Source organism: Lipotes vexillifer, unplaced genomic scaffold (assembly GCF_000442215.2).
Source record: "Lipotes vexillifer unplaced genomic scaffold, Lipotes_vexillifer_v1.1 scaffold365, whole genome shotgun sequence".
Lineage (NCBI taxonomy): Eukaryota > Metazoa > Chordata > Mammalia > Artiodactyla > Lipotidae > Lipotes > Lipotes vexillifer.
In genome coordinates, this window is record NW_006781263.1 from 1857813 (window position 1) to 1880404 (window position 22592).

The 22592-nt window shown below is 44.3% G+C and overlaps 1 protein-coding gene across 1 annotated transcript in view; it reads left to right on the forward strand.

Moving 5' to 3' along the window:
• The window catches only part of KIZ (kizuna centrosomal protein), a 121295-nt gene that overhangs the window by 61071 nt on the left and 37632 nt on the right, over positions 1-22592 (forward strand). Inside the window, exons 7-8 of the mRNA XM_007454530.1 lie at positions 15350-15463; positions 22016-22166. Coding sequence (XP_007454592.1) covers positions 15350-15463; positions 22016-22166 — 265 coding nt within the window. The remainder of the gene's footprint in view (positions 1-15349; positions 15464-22015; positions 22167-22592) is intronic.

A 22592-nucleotide genomic window follows, 5' to 3' on the forward strand; every position in this document is an offset into this window, starting at 1 on the left:
CAGGCTCAGCGGCCATGGCTCACGGGCCCAGCCGCTCCGCGGCACGCGGGATCTTCCCGGACCGGGTGCCCATCCCGTGTCCCCTGCATCGGCAGGCGGACTCTCAACTACTGCGCCACCTTTTCTTTTTGATGATAGCAATTCTAATGTGTAAGATATTTCATTGTGGTTTTTATTGCATTTCCCTGATGATCAGTGATGTTGAGAACCTTTTCATGTACTTGTTGGCTATCTGTATATCTTCTTTGGAAGGATGTCTATTCAGATCCTCTGCCCATTTTTAATCAGATTGTTTGGGTTTTTTTCCGTTAAGTTGTATGAGTTCTTTATATATTTTGGATATTGACCCCTTATCGGACAAATGATATGCACATATTTTCTCCCATTCAGTAGGTTGCCTTTGTATTTTGTTGCTGGCTTCCTTTGCTGTGTAGGATTTTTTTAGTTTGATATCGTCCCACTTGGCTATTTTTGCTTTTGTTGCCTGTGCTTTTGGTGTCATATCCAAGATATCTTTGCTAAGACCAGTATCAGGTAGCTTTTCTCCTGTGTTTTCTTCTAGGAGTTCTATAGCTTCAGGCCTTACATTTAAGTCTTTAATCCATTTTGAGTTGATTTTTGTGTGGTGTAATATAAGGGTCCAACTTTGTTCTTTTGCATGTAGCTATCCAGTTTTCCAACACCATTTGTGGAAGAGGTTGTCTTTTCCCCACAGTGTATTTTCCCCATCGTGACACTCTTGTCGAAAATCATTTGGCTGTATGTGCATGGCTTTATTCTGTTCCATTTGTCTGTGTCTGTATTTATGCCAGTACCATGCTGTTTTGATTACTGTAGCTTTGTAATATGTTATAAAACAAGAAAGTGAGTCCTCCTGCTTTGCTCTTTTTTCTCAATATTATTTTGGCTATTCAGAGTCCTTTGTGATTCCAAATGAATTTTAGGATTGTTTGCTATTTTTCTGTAAAAAATGCCACTGGGAGGTTGAGGGATTGCATTGAATCTGTAGATCATGTTGGGTAGTATATACATTTTAACAGCATTAAGTTTTCAAACCCATGAACACAAGTTGTCTTTCCATTTGTTTGTGTTTAATTTCTTTCAACAGTGTTTTGTAGTTTTCAATGTGCAACTTGCCTCCTTGATTAAGTTTATTTTTAAGTATTTTGTTCTTCTTGTTTTTTTTTTTAAACAACGTAACAGGAGTAACAGTTTTTTAAAAAATATTTATTTATTTATTTGGCTGCATTGGGTCTTAGTTGTGACATGCAGGATCTTTAGTTGCGACATGCGGGATCTAGTTCTCTGACCAGGATCGAACCCGGGGCCCCCTGCGTTGGGAGCACGGAGTCTTAACTGCTGGACCACAAGGGAAGTCCCTATTTTGTTCTTTTATGCTATTATAAATGGGATTATTTTCTTAATTTCCCCTTTAGATTGTTCATTGTATAGAAATGCAACTGATTTTTTGTGTGTTGACTTTGTATCCTGCAACTCTACTGAATCATCATAGTATAAATGCGTTTTAAAGCCATGGGCCCTGAGAGGACCATTAGGAAGTAAGCATACATAGGAAAGCAGCCCAAGGCCTGCCTCCACATTCAAGGTCAGGAAGATCAGAAGGAACCAGAAAAGGAGTCTGGGAGGAGTCTGCAGTGAAGAGTGAGGAGAACTGAGGGCCAGGCTTGTGCTATAGATGCCAAGTAGAGTGTTTTAAGTGGGGTTTAGAGAGATTAAATAACCTTCCTAGGGCACACAGCTGGCTGGAAGTGCAGGTGACGTCCAGCCTGGAGGGCAGATGCCAGAATTCATGCTCCCAATTTCTGTGCTCTGCCATGCAAATCACAACCATGACGGTGGTGGTGTTCCCTTCGGTAGCACCAACTCTGTGCCAGATACTGTTGTAAGAGCTTTATTTATAATAACCCATTTATTCCTATTGCCATCGTCATCTTATAGAGGTGGAAACTGAGAAACAGAGAGGTTGTTCACAGTCACAAAGTGGCTCAGTGTGCTTTGAACTCAGCCGTCTGGGTTCAGAGTCTGCATTCTTAACTGTCTGTCAGTTATTCTCTCCACTGCCTACGTAACTGGAGTGTCATCAAGGGTAATATTTCATAAGGTTGAATAAGGAAGCTCAAGAATCAAATAGATTCTTTAATTAGAAAAAGAAAAGAAAACCAAGCAGTGGCAGTTTGACCTTTGGCTCTGTGCATATTGATTTTTGTGCCTTCCAGCCTCAAATAAGCTGATGAAGTGCTATGTACCTTTCTTCCAGCTTGAACAAAGTACTTGCCGAGTTGCTTTGTTCTTTCTCCCCCTGGAGCATGCCTGAAAGCTAAATGTAATACTGCCTTTTAAGTTAAGTCAAATGAAAGCCTTGGTTTCTCAAGGTCCTAAAAATGCGATCACATAGATTGAATCTCATCCAGTGATTTTAATTTAGCCCCTCTCAGAAGTTAAATATAGGAAGGAAATTCTTGCATCTGAGAAAGACTTGCTGGTGGAAATCATGTTGCCTGGAGTAATAGGTTACAACCAAATTCTTCAGAATTTACCCAGCGTTCACTTTTAGAGGAGCTGGAAGCACATTGATAAATGCAGTGTTCCTTCTGCTGTGATGGCACCTTCAGATATCTGTTCTCAGTTGTTTTTTTTCTTCACTGTCGCTTGTTTTTCCTGGACATGACCTCTGCCCCTCAGTACAGGTGCTCCCCTGAGCTTTTTCTTGCCACTCCACATATTCTGGCATTTGTTCTCAAAGTAAGGCTGTGCAATACGCTTCTGGAAAAAATAACCCTGTGCCGGGGTGGGGGTGGGGGTGGGTTGCGCAGTGCATCCCCTTCACGTTCAACCTGGCACTTCATTCTCCAGTCTTGTCTGTTGCCTCTCCTGTTAACTCATCTGTTTTGATCTGAAAAATCTGAGACTTTTCTTATGTTTGTTTTGGTTTAAATTTTTAAAGTCCATAACCAGGTTTTCAAGACGGCAGTAATCCTGAGACCTGATTGTCAGCAGAGTAGGCAGTACTTACAGCCATTATCACCTGGTGTGTATACAGATGTTAAAAGAACTCTCCACTGGCCAGCCTCAGTCTGGTGTCCCACCTTTGCCAGCCATCTCATCACAGGTTGCTGGCCTCAGTCAGAAGAGGTGACCTGGAGCGAAGGCAGTGTGGGGAATGCTGAGAAGCACTTGCAAAGGTTACAAAAGAGCTGCTTTCACCAGCAAGACAGGTCTGCTGATGAAAATTTCCTCCATTTTTGTTTGATTACTTATTCCAGTTCTTAAATGCTTATATGTATATTCAGGTTTTCATATATTTTGAGTCAGTTTTGAAAATCTGTAGTATACTAGAAAGAGATCCATTTTCTAAGTTTTCAAATTTGTGGGCATATTTTATATTTTAGAATTTCTACTGTGTCAATAATTATGTCCCCTTTTTTCTTTGCTCTTTTTTGGAATGGCTTTTATCTATATAAAATGTATGAGTTTCAGGAAGAAACCTAAAGAGGATTTACATTTGCTCATGGCAGCGTCTCGGGCAGAAGCAGTCCTGGGTTACTTTCATCCAGGTCTGAGGACTGAGATGGGTTGAGGCCAGGCTTTGGTCCCTCTGAGGGCCAGACTGTATCTGTTTCACCCTTATCTGTAGGAAGTAGCCCTATGAGTTTCCAGTTCCAAGTGTGGATGATTTATTAGGGTTCCCCTTCCTTGGTGGACCTGGACTTGAGTTTTTATTCTCTTGCTCTCTGAGGTCATCCAAAGCTCCACTCAGCTTCTCACACTTATTAGCTACCTTTTCAGAAATTGGCACATGCCCTTCAAAGAAAAGGTGCCCCCAAATGTTAGGCTCATCTCTCTGAATTTCCTTTTTCTCTAGATTTTGATCCTGTAGTTCCTTCCTACTTTATCTCTCTAATGTTATCAAAGACATATTTTTATATATATATTTGATCTTAATGCAAGGATTAGCTTGCATTACCAACAAGAAGCTGAACTCCTTATCTTAGGTACTTTTTAAGATAAGTGTTATTACTGAAGGATAGCATGCATGCAGAAAAGTGAACAAATCTTGAATATGCTGCTCGACTAATTATGACAGGTGAATACGTGGTCACCCCGCCCAGGCAAGAAACAGCATGAGCACCCAAGCCTCCCCCTCCCTTCCCCTGCTCCCGTCTCCCTCACAGTTACTTCTGCTTGGCCGCTGCTTCCTTTCTGAAGACCTAGGAAACCAGATCTCATTTGGCCACTTTCACTTTTAATTATGAAACGCATAGTTCTGGCCACGTCATTTCTAATTTGGTTTGCCCTTTACCTTTTAAATCTGTTCCTGGAACGGCTTTCTCCCCTTGCATGTCATCTTTCTTCCCTTGTGACGAGCCCTCTCGAGTCTGTTAACAATTTGTCCCTTCAGATTGTACACAATACTTTCTTGTTTTCCTGTGTGTGATTTCTAGAAAGCCTTCCAAACTGATGACCATGTGCTGACACGTAGAATATGCTATTTCAGGATGTGGTTGTGTTTTATATACATTTATGAATAATTACCCAGAATATGAACCTGTTGCCTTATTTCTCATATCAGGCTAGCCTTACCCCTGATTTCCTTTCTTGAACTAGAAACGATCACAAGAAACAAATCAGGAATTGTTTGGTTTGGAATGTTCTCTTGATCCCTCCTTGCTCTAGACATATTGTGAAATTGCAGGAACAATGGCAGAGCCATGACCTATTGTGACTGTGATCTTGGATCTCCTTTTGGCCGGTATCACCATTGACTAATCGAACTTGACTTCTCAGTTCTCATTTATCACCTTCATCAGATTCACTTTTTCGGCACAAGCACCGGGTACAGTGGCTGGCATATGTTGGCATCTGATAATTAATTAGTTCGTGGTGATCTGATGTGATGGTTCTGGAAGTCAGGACTCAGGGATGTCCATGAGGTGAGACAGGAATGGCCAACCTTTTTTTTTAAGTTAGAAGTGAACTTGGCTTCTGTCTCTCCCACTTCTGACTCTTTTGGCAGTTTGGTAGATTTAATTTCTAGCATCGAAGAATCAGAATCCTGACAAAATGGGTGTTTTATTTTAGTTGGTCCTTTTCATTGAGAAATGGTGGGTATCGTGCTGTGTAAGCATAGCTTGTGCTTCGCATCAGTATGTGAGGTCCCCAGTGAGGCCCCAGAACTCAGAGTTCACCCAGGAAATAATCATCCAAATGGGTGTGATAAGTTTTCTTTAAAAATGGGATACCTTCCAGAAACAAGGTAATCAGAGCTGAAAATGTATCATAAAGGAAAACCCTAGTCTGAGCAGCTGTGGGGGACTCTCTGAAGCCAGGATGTGTGAGCAGCGGGAACGAGGTCTGCCTGCAGCATGAAGGGAATGCCAGAGGCAGAACTGGGTAGTTGTGTGTTCATTGCCGCTCTGGGGAGAGAAGCGCTGAGTCCAGGGCTGGACAGCTCTGAAGATGTCTGGGGTGGGACAGTGGTGTTTTCCACACTCCACCCTGACCTACCTGAAATCTTTAATATCTCTTTAGGGATAGGCTTGGGTTGTTCTATAAACTTAATATGGTAATATTTGTAACAGTGCTAAGAACCTCTGTCATCTTTGAGTGGGGAGGGGGGCAGCTGCCTGTTTCATGGCCCCAGAGCTCCCTCTCCTGTTGCTCTCTCAGCATGTCGACAAGGTGGCCTCTTACTCCCCTCCTCACTCCAAGTGGAAAGATGCTTTTTGCTGCCCTGATAGTCCCCGTTCAGCTTCATTCAGAGCTCACTTCCAGAGTTTGTCCTCAGGGCAGATGGGTCCACACCCACTGCAGTCCCCTCTGCTCACCCTGAAGTGGACCTGGGGACCCCCTTCCAGGTGGGCTGCCCAACTTGGAGGTTCACGTGCTTGGACCCAGCAGTGGGGCCTCTACCTCCACAGCTCTGACAGCACCATGTGGGCATGCCCTGCACAGTCCCTGGGGCCAGGGCAGCACCCACTGGCTCTACCCAGGCCCACACTTCACCGTGAGCCCTGCCCAAGTTGGGTGGATGACGATGGGGAGGGGTCCTCAGAGCAAAACTGGGATCTGTTTCCGGTTGTCGGGTGGCAAACGTCAACACTTCCCTCCTCTCTGTTTTGTTGCCATTTTATTCCTCCTCTTTGGTTCCTCATGGCTCAGCTTCCCTGTTCGTAATCACCTTAACTGATATTTCCCACCTTTGAAGAACAGTCTTTGAGCCATTGATGAAAGGCTTCTGGAAAAACCAAATTCATTTTAAGGTGGGATTAGAGAAGGCACATTGGAGCTTGAGACCTGAGTGGGAGGCTTCCCTTCAGGGGAGCTTTGCGGGGAGGGTGTGCAGGTAGGCCAAGCAGATAAGACAACTGAAAACCCAAAGGGAAGCAAAAAGTGAGCCCTTGATATGTTTTCTTGTACTTTTACAGTTGATCTCACCATTTTCAGTCCCTGCTGGGCGACTTACCCTAACCTCCAGGAGAGCCGTGAGGAGGAGTCCTGAACCCCCATCTTCTACGGCTTCCAGCTAATTCTGATTTTTTTCTCACTGCTCTCCCTCATCAGGGTAACTTGTTTTAATTTGCTTGTCATTTTGATGGACTGAATGTGTGTCTAAATCTGCTGCTTAAAGCAATGCTAGACTAGTTTTCTCCATGGCAGTGATGCTCAGACATATTCCACTGGCATTACCCTGCAGTGAGTAAAGTGGTCTTTTCCAAGTTTGTAGAAAATGAATCTTTGTAATTTTGAGAACTTTCTCAAAGTCATTTCCCAAAAACTTTGGTACCTGCTATAGCTTGCCTACTAGGAGATAACAAAATGAGTGAGAGTGCCAAATGAATAAGGACGAAAAATATGGAAGCAGCTGATTTTGTTAGCTTTGACAGATTGGCTTTTTATCATGGATATATGTTTGATTTTTATATTGTATATATATATTCATCGTCCGCCTGTAGAAGTTTTTCAGACTTGTGTGATGAAATGAAGTACATTAGTACACTCTGGTGTTTTGCAGAAAGTTCTGTGAACTCCAGGTGTTCTGCCACCTTAAACACTGAAAAGCACTACTTTCCAGCACCATCAGATCCCTAAACGAATTTTTTATGGTATTGAATCATGGCACTGATGGTCCTTACTGATCAGCTGAAATACAGATTACAAGGACATATGCTGTCCATGGTTGTTTGGAGCATTATTACATCTGTAATCACGAGCACACTTGGAATTGGTGTCCACTGTTTTGAAAAGTGCACTTACCTGGAATTAGGGATGTGCTTGTCTGACATCCCCTGAACCCCGACACTGACTAGAGAAGCCTTTTCACCTGGTTCCCAGCGTCTACCCAGGGAAACTTGGATTGTTTCCCTGCTTGCATCCTGCCTGCCTCTCCTCCACAGTTAATCCATTTGTTCATTCACAATGATGATTTGGTATCGTCCACTTTCTTGTTTCTTCTTTTTGTCTTTGGCATCACTTAAGCAGCTTCTTGTGTGAGTGAGCATTTGAATAATAAAGTGATTCAGCTTCTTCATGGTAATACAGTATTGCCTCTCTGAAGGGCCCGGCAGCAAGTGGGCACAGTCTTTTCCTGCAGTCCTGTGTTTGATTTCTACTGACTCCTACAGCAGAGGGCAAGCGTTAATAGCCAAGTGTTCAGTCTCTTTCCTGCAGGTCCCTCCCTGGGTGCTGCTGCTGCCATTTCAGTGGCATCATTGAGGTGGACCCAGAACACTGAGTCAGTACTGCCCTGGACCCCACTCCCATTCATCAGACTTAATTGGCCTTGAAGGAGTCTCATATGTCCCTTCTAGGTGAGAAGTGACGTAAACACTAACTTATTTCAGGGTCTGAATGTTGCCTGAGCCTCAGCGACCCGTCCACCACCCATCATGCCTTCTGGTCTCCCTCCGGCGGTGAAGCCACGCTGGCCCAGCCTGAGCCTCCTGGTCTCTTCTCCTACAGACGCACCCCTGCACACACACACACACACACACACGCACGCACGCACGCACGCGCGCACGTACACGTTTGGAGACGGACGTGTCCCAGCACGGCGAAAGTCTGATGTTTGGTTTTAGGGTCCTCCATCAGTCATTAAGCCCCAGCAAAGACGCACGCACGCACGCACGCGCGCACGTACACGTTTGGAGACGGACGTGTACCAGCACGGCGAAAGTCTGATGTTTGGTTTTAGGGTCCTCCATCAGTCATTAAGCCCCAGCAAAGATGGTTCTACCCTGACGGTAAAAGATACCCCTTTACCAAAAGCACCTTCTCGCGTTTAATTATAGAACCAATGATGATGTCTAATAAAAAAAATTTTTTTTACTATATTCATAGTATTTTTTAAACTTTTCCAAAATACGTGGCCTGATTGTATTAAATTTTTGAAAGGCATCAGGTTGTCTGATAATAAGTCATTTACCCTGCATGTTCATTTTGGCAGCAGAGATTTATGGCTTTTTTTTTTTTTTTTTTTTTTTTTTGCGGTACGCGGGCCTCTCACTGTTGTGGCCTCTCCCGTTGCGGAGCACAGGCTCCGGACGCGCAGGCCCAGCGGCCACGGCTCACGGGCCCAGCTGCTCCGCGGCATGTGGGATCTTCCCAGACCGGGGCACGAACCCGTGTCCCCTGCATCGGTAGGCGGACTCTCAATCACTGCGCCACCAGGGAAGCCCTGGCAGCAGAGATTTAAAGCCCGGTCACTTTAGGTAACTGGCTCCATAAATCTGTTGTATGCACCTCAGATTGGAGAGTGCAGCCAGGACCCTAATGACGACACCCCTCTGGTGACATGTCAGGGACTTAACAGAAACCCAAGGAGCAAATGTTTCCAGCCTTCATCCTCCCAGCAGGGTGGATTTTTATCAACCTGGGTGTTACGTTTGGGACACACAGAGATTCTTGGCTACTAAGAACTCGTTCTGGGTTCAGGCAGGTTCTCTCTTTTGAAGGCTAGAGGGGAGCACTAGTCAGAAAGGGGGCCTTCCAGCACCTCATTAAGGAACTTAAAATCAGGTGGTCAGGGAGAGGGAGTAGTTCTGAGAATTGAAGTGGAGCAGAATAAGGAGATCTGTTTGGAGGCCAGCGAGGGGGAAAAGGCAGGGGTTTTGCTTGTGCAGCCTCTGCTGCTTTAAATAAAGAGCATGCTCGAAGGCCCGGGTGCCCAGCACGGCAAGCCCTCGATCCCAGCTGTCATCGCCCTCACACGGTCTCCAGGTGAAGAGAAGGAGCCCTTGTTTCCCGGGTGAAGAGAGGAGTCTTGTTCGTGACCCCTGGCCCGCGGCCGCCGCAGACCCCCGCCCCCGCCGCTGGCCTTTGTGCTGCCTCCCCCTCCTCCCCTCCCTCCGGCTTTGTGCTCCCTTCGAGAACCCCCCCCCCCCCGGAAGGGCCCACCCAGGGGGTTGCACAATGGGGGCCGAGGTAGCCACCAAAACATAGGTTTCCTAAGACAGCCCATGAAAAGAAAAATACTGTTTAACTATGTACATGTTTGTCCTTTCTACAACCGTTTTGTGTGGCCAACAAAACCCCACGTCCAGACCCTGCCTCGTCCGCACCTACAGCTGTTCTGGCCACCGGGCGTCAGGCTTGGGATCCTTGCTCCCAGTTCCTGTTCCCAGGGTGCTAATTCTTCATGCCGGTTACGTTGACGCGTTTGGATTGATGGTCAGGAAGTTTGATAGCAAAGCAAACAAATTATGCTGGCCTGATGAAACTGTTTATCAGTAGTCCTCAGAGTTGGTGGCTTGGCGTGGCTCCTGGGTGAAATGTGTCTGTAAGACTACCCAACAAAAGCTGGCAGCCCAGAATTCAGTTCTCAATAGCCATTTTACACCTCGGTAAAAGGATTAGCGCTGGCCGATTGCTACCCTGTTTAAATCTTAATTTGCATCTTTATGGAGGTAGGGCTTTCTTTGGGCCTCTCTGCTTCTGGGTTGTGTTTGTGTACCTGTGGGTGGGGTGTCACTAGAGGTCTTCTCTTATTGGCAAAGGTGCTAAATTGCTTCAGGAGGACCAGTAAGCTACACAAATTGAATTAGCTGCTCGGGTTTTGACTGACAACAGTCAGCTTTGGTTCATTAGTTATATTTTGCAGCAGTTGTGGGCTTTGAGCATTAGGTACGTGATGCTTTCTGTTACTTCTGTTTAAGAACCTCATGGATCTTAGGAGAATTTTTAAATGTTCATTGTAATCAACAAATTTCCGTGGGAATTAAATGCAGAAAACCAGGCCTGGGATCTGATAAAATGATAATTTTTAAATCATCTTTTCTATCCAGACCATGTGTTCTTAGTGAAAAGATCAAAGCCACTTATGTTTCAAAAGGAAGGTAGGCCTGAAGCCCTGAGTTTCCAGGCGGGGTTTCTGCGACCTCCAGAATCGGATGCAGGCAGTCCATCTGGGTTGTCCCCTTCCCACCCTCACGTGTAGGTTTTTCCTCAGTGACAGGTCACCATCCATGGCCACCTCTGCGAGTGATGCCTGTTTGTTGTTGCTTGTTCTGAAATACACTTTCCTCCCTAAAACTTTGTTCTGGATGTAACCAACTCCTTTCTGATTCTTCAGTTTTGTTAAAAAGACAGTAAACGTAATTCATAAAACTTTTAACAAGTAACACTATAATATGTAAATTAGGTAAGCAAACTTGTCGCTACCTGGAGTCTGGGACCACACCATGCTGACTGCTGTCTCCTGGAGAAAAGGAAGCCCGAAAGTCAAGCTCGCATCACTGCAGCTGAAGCGCATCTGTGCTGAGTCCCCCAAAGATAACACCCACGGGCATGTGTGAAAGTCATATGCTACAGTTAAGGAAAAGTTTATTTTCTGTTTGCTAAGAAGTCATTCTCAGCTTGTGATACTGAAAGAAAAAGCATAACACCTTTTCTCCCTTACTTTAAACAAAAAATTCTACCTTAATTTGAGTGCTCACATTAGCCTGACATGGAATTGCTTTCTTGTAAATTATGTCCTAAATTCTGTGTGACTGAAAAATGAAGCTTTCTTAGAAAGTAATTACTTTAAATTTAGCCAAAAACTTAGAAAGTAATTACTTTATGGACTTCCCTGGTGGCGCAGTGGTTAAGAATCCGCCTGCCAATGCGGGGAACACGGGTTCAAGCCCTGGTCCAGGAAGATCCCACATACCGCGGAGCACCTAAGCCTGTGCGCCACAACTACTGAGCCTGCGCTCTAGAGCCCGTGAGCCACAACTACTGAGCCCGTGTGCCACAACTGCTGAAGCCTGTGCACCCTAGAGCCCATGCTCCACAACAAGAGAAGCTACCTCAATGAGAAACCCACGCACCACAAAAAAGAGTAGCCCCCGCTCCCCACAACTAGAGAAAGCCTGCGTGCAGCAACGAAGACCAAACGCAACCAAAAATAAATAAATAAATAAATAAATAAATTTTTTTTAAAAAGTATTTACTTTAAATTTAGCCAAAAACTAATTTTATTTATTGTATACCTAACTATTATTGGATAAAATAAAATATTTTAAAGTGCCGTTTGTGTTTCTAGCAATTGCTTATCATCCAGCAGGTTTGTCCACTTGCCGGACTTCACAGAAAACAACCGGATGGTAGGGCCCAGTGCCTTGGTGCCAGGCCACATATCCCCCGGGGAGACTGGACATGGGCTGTCAGGCCATTGCCCTTCCAGCTGAAGTATTTTGGTAGGAATGCAAATAGAAGACATGAAACAAATTGGGGTCTTGAATTCTGAAATAGTATTTCCATAACACATAGTCTTTAATCTTTAGCTCAGTACACTGTGTGAATTATTTAAGAGTTATTTTCAGCAAAGGATTGATGGATATTTTGAAAACTGAAGTCTATCCCATGGGGAGATAACTGTTAGAAATCTCAACACAGGCCAGCTCATCAAGGTTCGGAGTTAATCTGGCATCGGCGGTAGCTCCATGGGGACAGTGCTTGCGGCCGTCTAATTGATCACTGTCTTGTTGATCACTCCTTGCGGAGCCCTGTAAGCCCCAGACTGGTGTGACACCAACATGTGTAAAAACAGGCTGTGACAACAGGCGTGTCATGAATTCCCTAATCTGTGTTTAAATCTTGGCCTGTCATTCAACACACAGTGTCTTTAAGTGTGTCTTCAGCATCCTGTGAAATCACAAGTCCAGTTGCTGTTCTCAACAGGCTTCTGGTCATGTTGAGAAGACTTGGCAGACAGGGCATAACTGGAGAGCAGTACAGAGTAGGATGCTGTCTGCGTTGTGCTAGAGGAATTCAGGGATGAGAAAGTTCCCTGCAAAGGAGGCAGTCAGAGAAGCTCCCAGACAGATGTGGGGGGAGCTGGTCTAAGCAGACCTGATGTTTGGACCAATCAGACTAGGAAAGAACGAAGGCGTTTGGCGTGTGATGGAGCACTGGCCCCACCGTGGTGGTATCGGGTTGGGGGGGTGGGCGCGGATGCTGGCATCAGGGAGCATTGTAGAGGGTTTATAACAATAATCAAACCGCTGATCAGCTTTCTCTTCTCATCTTTCCTGAGAATGGCAGAGATGAAATGCTCATCCCTGGAGGGAGGCTGCCCCCACCCCTCCTTAGCACAGCAGCATTAACCAGTGTCTGCCGAGTTCCCTGCTGTACTTAGGTTTGGGAGGAGATGTGGAAGCCACAGCCCTTGCTCGGAGTTTACCACCTGGTTGGGAAGTATGTCTAGAGGCATCGTAAGCTGGAGACCCCAAGCCTGCAGAGGGCCCCTGTTTGTCAAGCACAGTATTTAACTTTCTTTTGAATAGTTGCCCCATTTTAAAATTTGGGAGATGGCATATAAAAATAAAACTAGTAATTGTGAATTTCCAGCTTCTCGAAGATGTAGCCTCACTGAGACACACATTCCTCAGTGGAAGCCTAGGGTGACTGGCCATTTGAGGTTGGCATGTGCCCCAGCTTTTAGCATCCTCAGCCCACCAGTCATGGGTGCTTGGGTCCTCCCCCACTGCGCTCACACCTGCGCGCTCCTCCCCGGCCACCCAGAGCACAGGGTCAGTCCCCTGGCCAGTCTGTCCCGCACCAACCCCATCCAGGCACAGCTGCCAGGAAACCAGCCATGGCTCCAGAATCCACAAGGTTTATCTCTGTTGCCTCGCCAGAGTTTTATACCGAATTTTATTTCCCTTTACTATTCCGTCACCACCAACTGCAGCCGCCACCTGGCCAGACTCATCTCCTTGCTGGTCCCCACACCTCTCTCACCCTGGCATTTCCCGTGGCCTTTGCCTTGTGGCTCCTTGGCTTCTGCTATCATCTCTCCTCCATCTGCATCCTGCCCAGCAGAAGGTCCTCCTCCCACTTCCTGATTGTCTTCCCCTTGTGCTCTCCTTTACTGCTCTGAAATTGGCTTATCTTCCTCTTCTTAAGAGCAGGTCTTGATCTCTGGTGGCCTCAGCCTGCAGCGGCTTGAACAGGGTTTTGGTTCCCAGCCAGAGATTGAGGTCGGGTCACAGCAGTGAGAGTGCTGAATCCTAGCCATTAGACCAGTGGTCAGTGACAAGGCCCTGGCCCTTCAGCTTTGCAGAAAAGAATTCCCACAAAGACAGAAGGTAGTGAGACAAGTAAAGTGTTTATTAGGAGGAAAAAGGGTACAGTACGTGTGGACTCTCAGAGAGTGAGTCGTGCCCTTGTGGTAGTTTGAATCACTTATATGGGGCATTTCTTCCGGGTTTCTTTTGGCCAGTCATTTTGATTTGCCTGATTCTGAGTCCATATTTGGTATATCTCAGGGTCCTGCCATGTGCATGCGCATCTCTCAGCCAAGATGGATGCCAGCGAAGAGACCTATGGGTAGGTTGGCATCACTCCCCTTTTGACCTCCAAGGAGCTTTCTAGTTGGGCAGATCTCTTTGACTTCGAGAATGAGAAATATGTGGTCTTTTATCTGGGCAGGGCCCAGCCTCTTCTCTCGATTGTCCTGCTGTTTTCATCTTGGAGCATCATCCACAGGGAACAAACTCCAGCTGTTTACCCTGGGGCGGGGGGGGCCCATCGATCTCCTGCCTCAGTCTCATTCTGTGAATTGGTTAGCGACAAGATAAAGCCTTCCACGGAGAATCAGGACCCAGATTTTGCCTTAGGGAAAGCAGGTATCCATAGGTGCTGTAAGTCCCACTGGCCAGGAGTCCAGGAGGTGTGGGGCAGCAGAGCTCAGGAGTGAAGGACCCAACAGGGTCTGGCCCATAGGGGTGAAGACTCCAGGCTTAGCGTTTAGACAGGAGCTCAGGACTTGGCAAGGAGCTGGAGTGCCGACAGGGTGGTCCGGAGTCAAGAACAGGGCTTGAATCTGGGGGCCCATTTCTATTTCCTGCCCAGGGTGGAAACCTGCTCCAGAGTTGGGGTGGGCCCGTACCTCCAGTGTACAGGAGGAGCAGGTCTTTTTCATCCTTGCATCATCGGGCGCATGGCCATTGCATAGATCTAGTAACTTAACCAACCTTTGCACTAATTACAAATTAGTAGTACTTTGCTAATGAACATTGGTTTATAAGTTGCTTCATTTTCCTTTGGGGGTATGTGTTGAATCTTCCCAACTACACATGTGATCATTTCCTTTAAAGGAGAAATACTGTTTTGTCTTTGATATCTTCTCCCATAGCTTTTTAGAATCATGCAAACAGACCTTTTTTTTTTTAAGGAAGTTACTACCCAATCTCTTTGGAGGCTGTTGTGTCCCTATGACAGGCCTAACCTAAAACAGTGGCCAAATTGTTAACACTCCACCAGTCCCCCCGTGGACTGCAAATAGATGATGAGGGCTAAATCCCTCTTTCAACTCCTTCCTGTTCTTACTAAGAATAAAGAAAATGTTGCAGTGGGATCTGAATGGAGAAATAATAGTCATTTTTCTACATTCAGAAATAGAGGACGTAACCTGTACTTCAGCCAGCAGTTTTCAATTTCTTAGCAGTGACAATTTAAGTAAATTTCATGTGAGTTGAGGAGCTCTAACTTTGTTATGATTGACAATGTAAAATTAGCCTTTTCTGCTGTTAAGGTTATCTGGCCTTCCTATCAGTCAGGTGGCATGTGGAGTGAGATTGCACAGCTGTGGGTTGGAACATCATTAAAGTCTTCAAAGGGTTAAAAGCTACTTCCTCTGATGGATTTTAAACTGCCACATACACACAAGTTTTTCAAACCACCCCGTTTTACATCTTTGTCGAGAGACAGTCTGGTCGCTGCGTTTTTATGTCTAGATTATATTGCAGATATATTTCAGTAAACCATGAGGAACCACCATAGATTCTAGAAGCTGGCCGTCTGTGCTTAAATAAACATCTCCTGCAGTACCTGTTTTATTTTATAGGCTGTGTAATCACAGTGACATTCTGAGAAAAGACCTTGATGCCTGTGAAGCAGCTGTCCTTCACCAGATCCCCAGAGTCTCCCCTGGGGGTGGCAGCAACGAAAAGCAAGTCAGGTATGACTGTCGTCAAGTTGCTGCTGTGGTGGGTCGGCCCTTGTTCCCAGATAAGGGTCTCGAAACACTGGTCCACATGATCAGCGCTGTGCTGGGCACTTGTAGCATCAATTTAACTGTGGCTTCACCATCTACTTCTTTGTGAATGTATCTGTTTTTCATTGTTAATTGGATATATCTACTCAACCCCTGCCCATAGCAACATTTTTAGGCTTACTTGTGGGGAGGGAAGATGGGTAGGCTTTGTCTGGCATGTTAGCATACCTTGGTGAACGCCCAGGTTATCCAGCAAAGCCACCATCTAGAGGGATGTCCTTAGCAGGTCCAAACCCCAGATAGGTTCCTAAATTTCCAAGGTCATGCTAGTGATACAGACCCCTAAGTATGTTCCTGCACTAACAGCATCGACAAGCCCTGGGAGCTTGTTAGAAATGCACGTTCTCGGGTCCCACCCCAGATCCACTGAATCAGGAGTCTGGAGGTGGGGCCCAGCCATGCAGGGTTTGAATGAGTGTTTAACTCTGCTTCCTCAAGTTCGAGAGCAGCGCTCAGAGGATGTGCCTTAAATGGCTAGAAAGCTGGGGTGAGCGAGTGGGGGTTAATCATTTGCAGGGTGGTTGGCGCATACGAACCGTGATTCTTGTACGTCCTTCCTAAATCAGATAGAAATCTACCCTTCCACCCACCTTCTCGGCACTCTAGGTGTCTTCTCATGCATGGCCTCAGAAGCTTCATGGCATCTGGGCTTCTTAATTGAATTCGCAAAATTACAGTTATGTAGTATGTGTAATAGTTTGTCCAGTGCTGGCCCCTGGTAGGTGCTTGATTCATGGTATGTGAATGTTACCAGTGTCCTAACCCCGATTTTTATTCTGGAGACTGACTACGTTTCCTCTTTATGAAGTAGGTCCCCACCGTTTTGCAGCGGAGAACAAATGACAGCTCAGGTGTGGTCAGCCATCTGAAAGGGCCTTAAATGGCCAGGAGAGCCAGAGGGGCTTCGGGTCTGGTTGTCTAACATCCGGCCTCATCTTCTCTCCCTTCCACATGCCACACAGGCACTTTTATGTAATGATATAAACAGGAAGGATAACGTGATTTTCGGAGTAGAATTCAGCATAAATCCAGTGTGTATTGGATCTCATCAGGGCGTGAGGAGAAATCAGGGTAATGGCCTCTAAAAGGACCTTGTTAGAAGAAAACTTGGCTAATCTCAGGGCTCCATTCCACAGACCACAAGGTGAGGTTCACAAGTCCTAAATGTGTTTACATTCTCTTCTGCATCATGCTGTGATCTCCAGACTACAGAGAATGCTAGACATGACCTTCCTGGGTCAGTAGCTTTTCAACTTAACAGCAGTAAAGGGCAGTGCACAAAAATCCTCTTCCATGTTTTTTATCATGTGAAGTGACAAAAGGCAGAGTCTTAAAATACCCTTTACAGGGGTGTGGAAGAAGCTGGCTGGGGAGGAGTCTGTGGTCATTTGATGATTGTGTACTGTAAGGCTCTTCAGCTGGACCCTGGCTTCTTTCTCACTGCCCTGTGTCTGTTGATATACTATTTGGCATAAACCACAGTTGTGGTATGTCGCATAAAAAGCATATATGCATTTATAATTCTCTTTGCAAACTGAGTTGTTAGACTAAATGATTCATCGTGTGACTCTCTTAACCTGGGCTGCCAAACTGTGACTGTGGGTGATAAGATATGATATCTCCGTCAACTACACCAATGTTTGTTATAGTTTCTCAACATGCATAAATAGAGCATTGGCTTCCATTATGAGAAGTTGCATTTTTACATGACTGTTGATCCACAGTTATGTATAAATCAGCCTTCCAGAAGAAATGATCCTTTTTTATGACCAACACAAATTTTAAAATTAATATCTGGAGCCTTCGGAACTGTTTCTTTGCCACAATCATTTTTTGAAGCCAGATAAAGAAGTCAGGAATGGTTCCATTATAATGTCACTGTTGTGTTCTGTTACAATTAGAATTACCCCGTGTCATGACTGAGGATGCTGTTCAGTGCACACTGATTGTCACTGGTTCCCTCTCTAGCCTCGGAAAAAGGCCCAGGTGTCCACCTGACCTTTGAGAGACAAGCAGTCAGGTCTTAGCTGCCAGTCCTTTATCACAGGCTTTATTACTTTATTTTTTTTATGCTCCTTGTATTTTATTTTATTATTTTTAATTGAGGTATAGCTGTTTGACAGTGTTGTGTTAGTTTCTACTGCACGGCAAAGTGAAGTAGCATTCCCTGTGCCATACAGCAGGCCCTCATTAGCGCTCCATTCCTTACGCACTAGTGTACGTGTGTTCATCCCAACCTCCCAGTTCATCCCACCTCCCCTTCCCTCCTTGCTGTCCATACGTTTGTTCTCTGCATCTGTGTTTCTGTTTCTGCCTTGCACACTGGTTCATCTGTACCATTTTTCTAGATTCCACATATATGCGTTAATGAGCAATATTTGTTTTTCTCCTTCTGACTTACTGTACTCTGTATGACAGTCTCTAGGTCCATCCACATCTCTACAAATGACCCCGTTTCATTCCTCTTTATGGCTGAGTAATATTCCATTGTATATATGTACCACATCTTCTTTATCCATCAAAATGGATTAAAGACCTAAATGTAAGATGGGGCACTGTAAAACTCTTAGAGGAAAACATAGGGAGAGCACTCTTTGACATAAATCACAGCAAGATCTTTTGACCCACCTTCTAGACTAATGGAAATAAAAACAAAAATAAACAAATGGGACCTAATGAAACTTCAAAGCTTTTGCACAGCAAAGGAAACCATAAACAAGACGAAAGACAACCCTCAGACTGGTGGGAGGAGATATTTGCAAATGAATCAACGGACAAAGGATTCGTCTCCAAAATATACAAACAGCTCATGCAGCTCAGTATCAAAAAAACAAACAACCCAGTCAGAAAATGGGCAGAAGACCTAAACAGACGTTTCTCCAAAGAAGACATACAGATGGCCAAGAGGCATATGAAAAGATGCTCAGCATCTTTATTAATTATTAGAGAAATGCAAATCAAAACTACAATGAGGTATCACCTCACACTGGTCAGAATAGCCATCATCAAAAAATCTACAAATAATAAATGCTGGAGAGGGTGTGGAGAGAAGGGAACCCTCTTGTACTGTTGGTGGGAATGTACATTGATACAGACACTAAAAATAGAAGTACCCTATGACCCAGCAATCCCACTCCTGGGCATATACCCAGAGAAAACCATAATTCAAAAAGACACATGCACCCCAGTGTTCATTGCGGCACTATTTACAATAGTCTCACAGGCTTTAATCCCGGCGTCACACTCCTCCTGCCCTCTGTGTGCTCCCACCTCCTGTGCCCCTTAGCACCCAGGAGCTGTTGCTAGGTATTCCCTGAAGTGAAGTATTCCCTTCTGCCTTGTGATATCCCTTGGACTGAAACAGTCAGCTGGTCATTCCAGAAACATAGACTTGGAGAGAATGATACTTTTGTTCCTTAATTGTTAATGACATTGATGTCACAGAATTCTAAGCCGGGCAGAATGGGAAGGCTCTAACAGCTTATGGACTCCTGCAGACCTGTGAATAGAGCCATGTTTGGTGTGGTCGTGGCCCTGCTTGAGCCCCTGACCAAACCTCAGCAGGTGACATCTGTCTCTTTGCTTTAATCCCATCTGGAAAATGGGACACCTGCCCCATAGCATACTCTGAAAGATAGTGTGAAGATTTCTGAGTTCTCTATCACAAGATGAAGCATCTTTAAAAAGAACAAAACCATTCCTATCATCATTATTATTAATTTTTGTTATATCAAGGATTAAATGTTGAAAGTCCTTCATATGAAAGGTTTACTATTATTAGGTGGAGGACCAAGTCATTATTTTAGACAATTATGAGTCTTTAAAATATGATTCATGTCAGTTGGGGCAGTTGATTTTAAAACTTTGTTCATATTGCCTCCTGGAGAATATATTTTAACCCAAAAGTGATTAATCACTTTATCTTATATGAAAACCATAATGAGACCACCCATGAGCTTATGTTTGTCCAGGTGCAATTAACTGTCTCTGTCAGTGGCTACTTTCAGGTGGAGTCACCCAGTTGTACTCTCAAGCTTATGCTGAAAAATTGAGTCAGCTTTATAGTGTTTGGAGTATAGTATGTAGAAATCTCTTTATTTTATTCTGCTTATGCTCAGAATAAAATTCAAGGTACTTATTACTTTGTCTGCATTTAAAACTTTTGTCAAATTACCAATCTGTTGTAAATCATTTGTAGTTAGGAAATGCTGGTACATTTGCTTAAATTGCAGTTTTCTCATTGGAAACCATTCCAAGTATATGAAATTAATTATAGACTATTTAGAGTCTGTTGCTTTACTTATCTTTAATTAGAGGAGTATATAATTTAGCTGACATCACACTTTGTTTTTCCCTTGTGACAATGATACTGTAAAGTTTCCGAAGTGGACAAAAGAGGAAAAAACTTCTTTAAGTCCTTTGTACCACTGTGTAGATGTTCTGATTCTGTATGTTTGTGTAGAACCAGGGACGGAACTCCACACAAGGCCAGCCATGGCCCAAGCCCTCCTTGTTGCCAAGTGTTGGTTTAGCTGTTCAGAAGTCACAGGTTCTAGTGCTCGACCTCCTCCAGAAGCTTATTTGCTTTTTGACCCCGTAGGTTTCATCCTTTTGTGAAGCAGGTATAATAATTATAGGAAACTTTAGCTACTTCTTTCACTCCAGGATGAAAATTTCCAAACATACAGACAAGTAAAAAGAACTGTACACCCACATACCCACCACCCAGATTCTACCATTGACGTTTTATTACACTCCCAAATCTGTCTCTCTCCATTTCCCATCCATCCATCCATCAGTCCCAATCTGTTATTTGTCTGCATTTCCAAATAAGTTGCAGATATTAATACACTATTTTTTAGCTTGTACTTTGAAATTTTTAAACATCCACAAAAGCAGATATGAGTATAATGAAATCCCATGTACCCTCACCCAGATCCACAGTTGTCAACATTTAGTCAGTCTTATTTTATCTCCTTCCCTCACCCACACTTTTTTCTTGAGTAGTTTAAAACAGACAACATTTTTCTCTCACACTTATATCTCTAATGTACAAGGATTAAATACGTTACCATTTAAGAAGATTCTTTATTACCTAGTCCTTGTCAGTTTGCTTTGGATTTCTCTAAAAAAATCTGCCTGTATTTGCTGTGTTTGAATCAGGATCCAAATGATTTCCCTGTAAACTGGTGGTTGGACCCGGGTCCAGGATTACATTCCAGGCGGGTTATTCTGGCAGAATGACATCTGAGGCAGTGCTGGTCCTTCTTACTCCACCTCCTAAGGCAGCAGGTGTCTACTCGTCCCACCGTTTGTGCTGCCAAGCCTGGGCCAGGGGCTCGAGCGTTGGCAGACGGATGCCTCTGATATAAAGCTTCCATTACGCAATTTTCTCAAAGTTAGGATCCTTTCCTAGATGCATTTCATTCACTTGGACTTAGAAAATGGTGACTTTTCTAACTCAGTTCTTTCTTCTGCATTTATTAGTTGGAAAAACTTTTCCCATCAACTACTTGGTAACTCTGAAAATTTTTTTTCAACCACAGAGGCAGGGTAAATGCTTGATTCTATCCCTTTACTTAACCAGTTTCCAGAATAATGAGTTGTTGCCTTAGCAGCATCCAAAGGTTGGTTTGTTTATATTTTTGTGGTAAAAACACACATAAACATAAAGTTTACCATCTTAACCATTTTAAGTGTACACTTCAGTAGTGTTAGGTACATTCACATTGGTGTGCAGCAGATCTCTAGAACTTTGTCATCTCATAAAACTGGAGCTCTGTGCCCACTAAACTAGTCCCTGTTCCTCCCTCCCCCAGCCCTTGGCAGTCACCACACTACTCTCTGTCTCTGTGAATTTGACTACCCTAAGCATCTTATGTAAGTGGAATCTACCATATTTGCCTTTCTGTGACTGGCTTATATCACTTAGCAGAATGTCTGTAGATTCATCTGTATTGTGGCCTGTGAATCCAAAGGTTTTTATTATTTTTAAAATTTTATTTACTTATTTATTTTTCAAACAAACTCATGTATTTTTATACATTTGCTGTGTATCAGTCTGTGGTAGTCATTATCCTTTTGGTTCTCAAACTGTCCTGTCCTTGGCCAGTGGAAGCCCCTTCAAGAGAACCCTCAAGGCCTTTGCACACAACTCAGAAGTCTGAGAACTTCCTTACTTCCTGGAACAACAAGGTGCTCCGGGCTCATCTGGTGCATTTCCTGCCCCAGACCTGGAATATAACGCATTTTTCTAAGTGGGCCTGGTTCCTTTTAGTACTGCATCTAAGTACTGGACTCTGGAAATTCCCTTAGCCCAGAATATATTAGGTTCCAGACTTTTCTGGATAAACTGTCTAATACTAGCTTGATTATGGGGGCCTTTAACAATGTGGGAGGTTCGTAAGTCACCCAGTGCGGCACACGTCTAATGGGTCTCCTGTTTCTGTTTCATAGGTTTGAACAAGCACCAGCCTCAGGTTTATGGAGGACACCATCGGGTCAGTGTGTTGCCACCTTGAAAAGACATGATAATTCTATCCAAGAAGAGGTGGTCGCGAAGCTGTCTGAAGTTTTCCCAGTCAAAAACGTGGACCGGAGGACAAGGGTTAGTAATTTTTATTTTTTTAAATGTTTCAACATGTACAAGTTAGTAATTTGAGGAAATAGTTACGTTCTTAACAATGATTAACATATTTGAAAAAATGGTAAGTTGTAAGTGAGGTTTTGTGATTGGTTGGTTGGTTGGTTGGTTGGTTGGTTGAACTGTCTGATCTCAGGCCTTTTGCATAGTGTTTTATGTAGGTATCTCAAGTCCTTACATAAAGTTAACCCAGGTCCTGGAGGTAACCTAATTAAACATAGCTACCACAACATTTGCCCAGGGAATTTAGGAGCATCTTGTAGAATTCTGGTTTTCTTTCTCCACTCCATCCTTTAAAAATACTGTATGGTCATTTATGTCAACTCCACAAATATGTATTAATCTACTTCTGTGGATTAGGCAGCAGCCCAGATCCACTGGAGGGAAAGA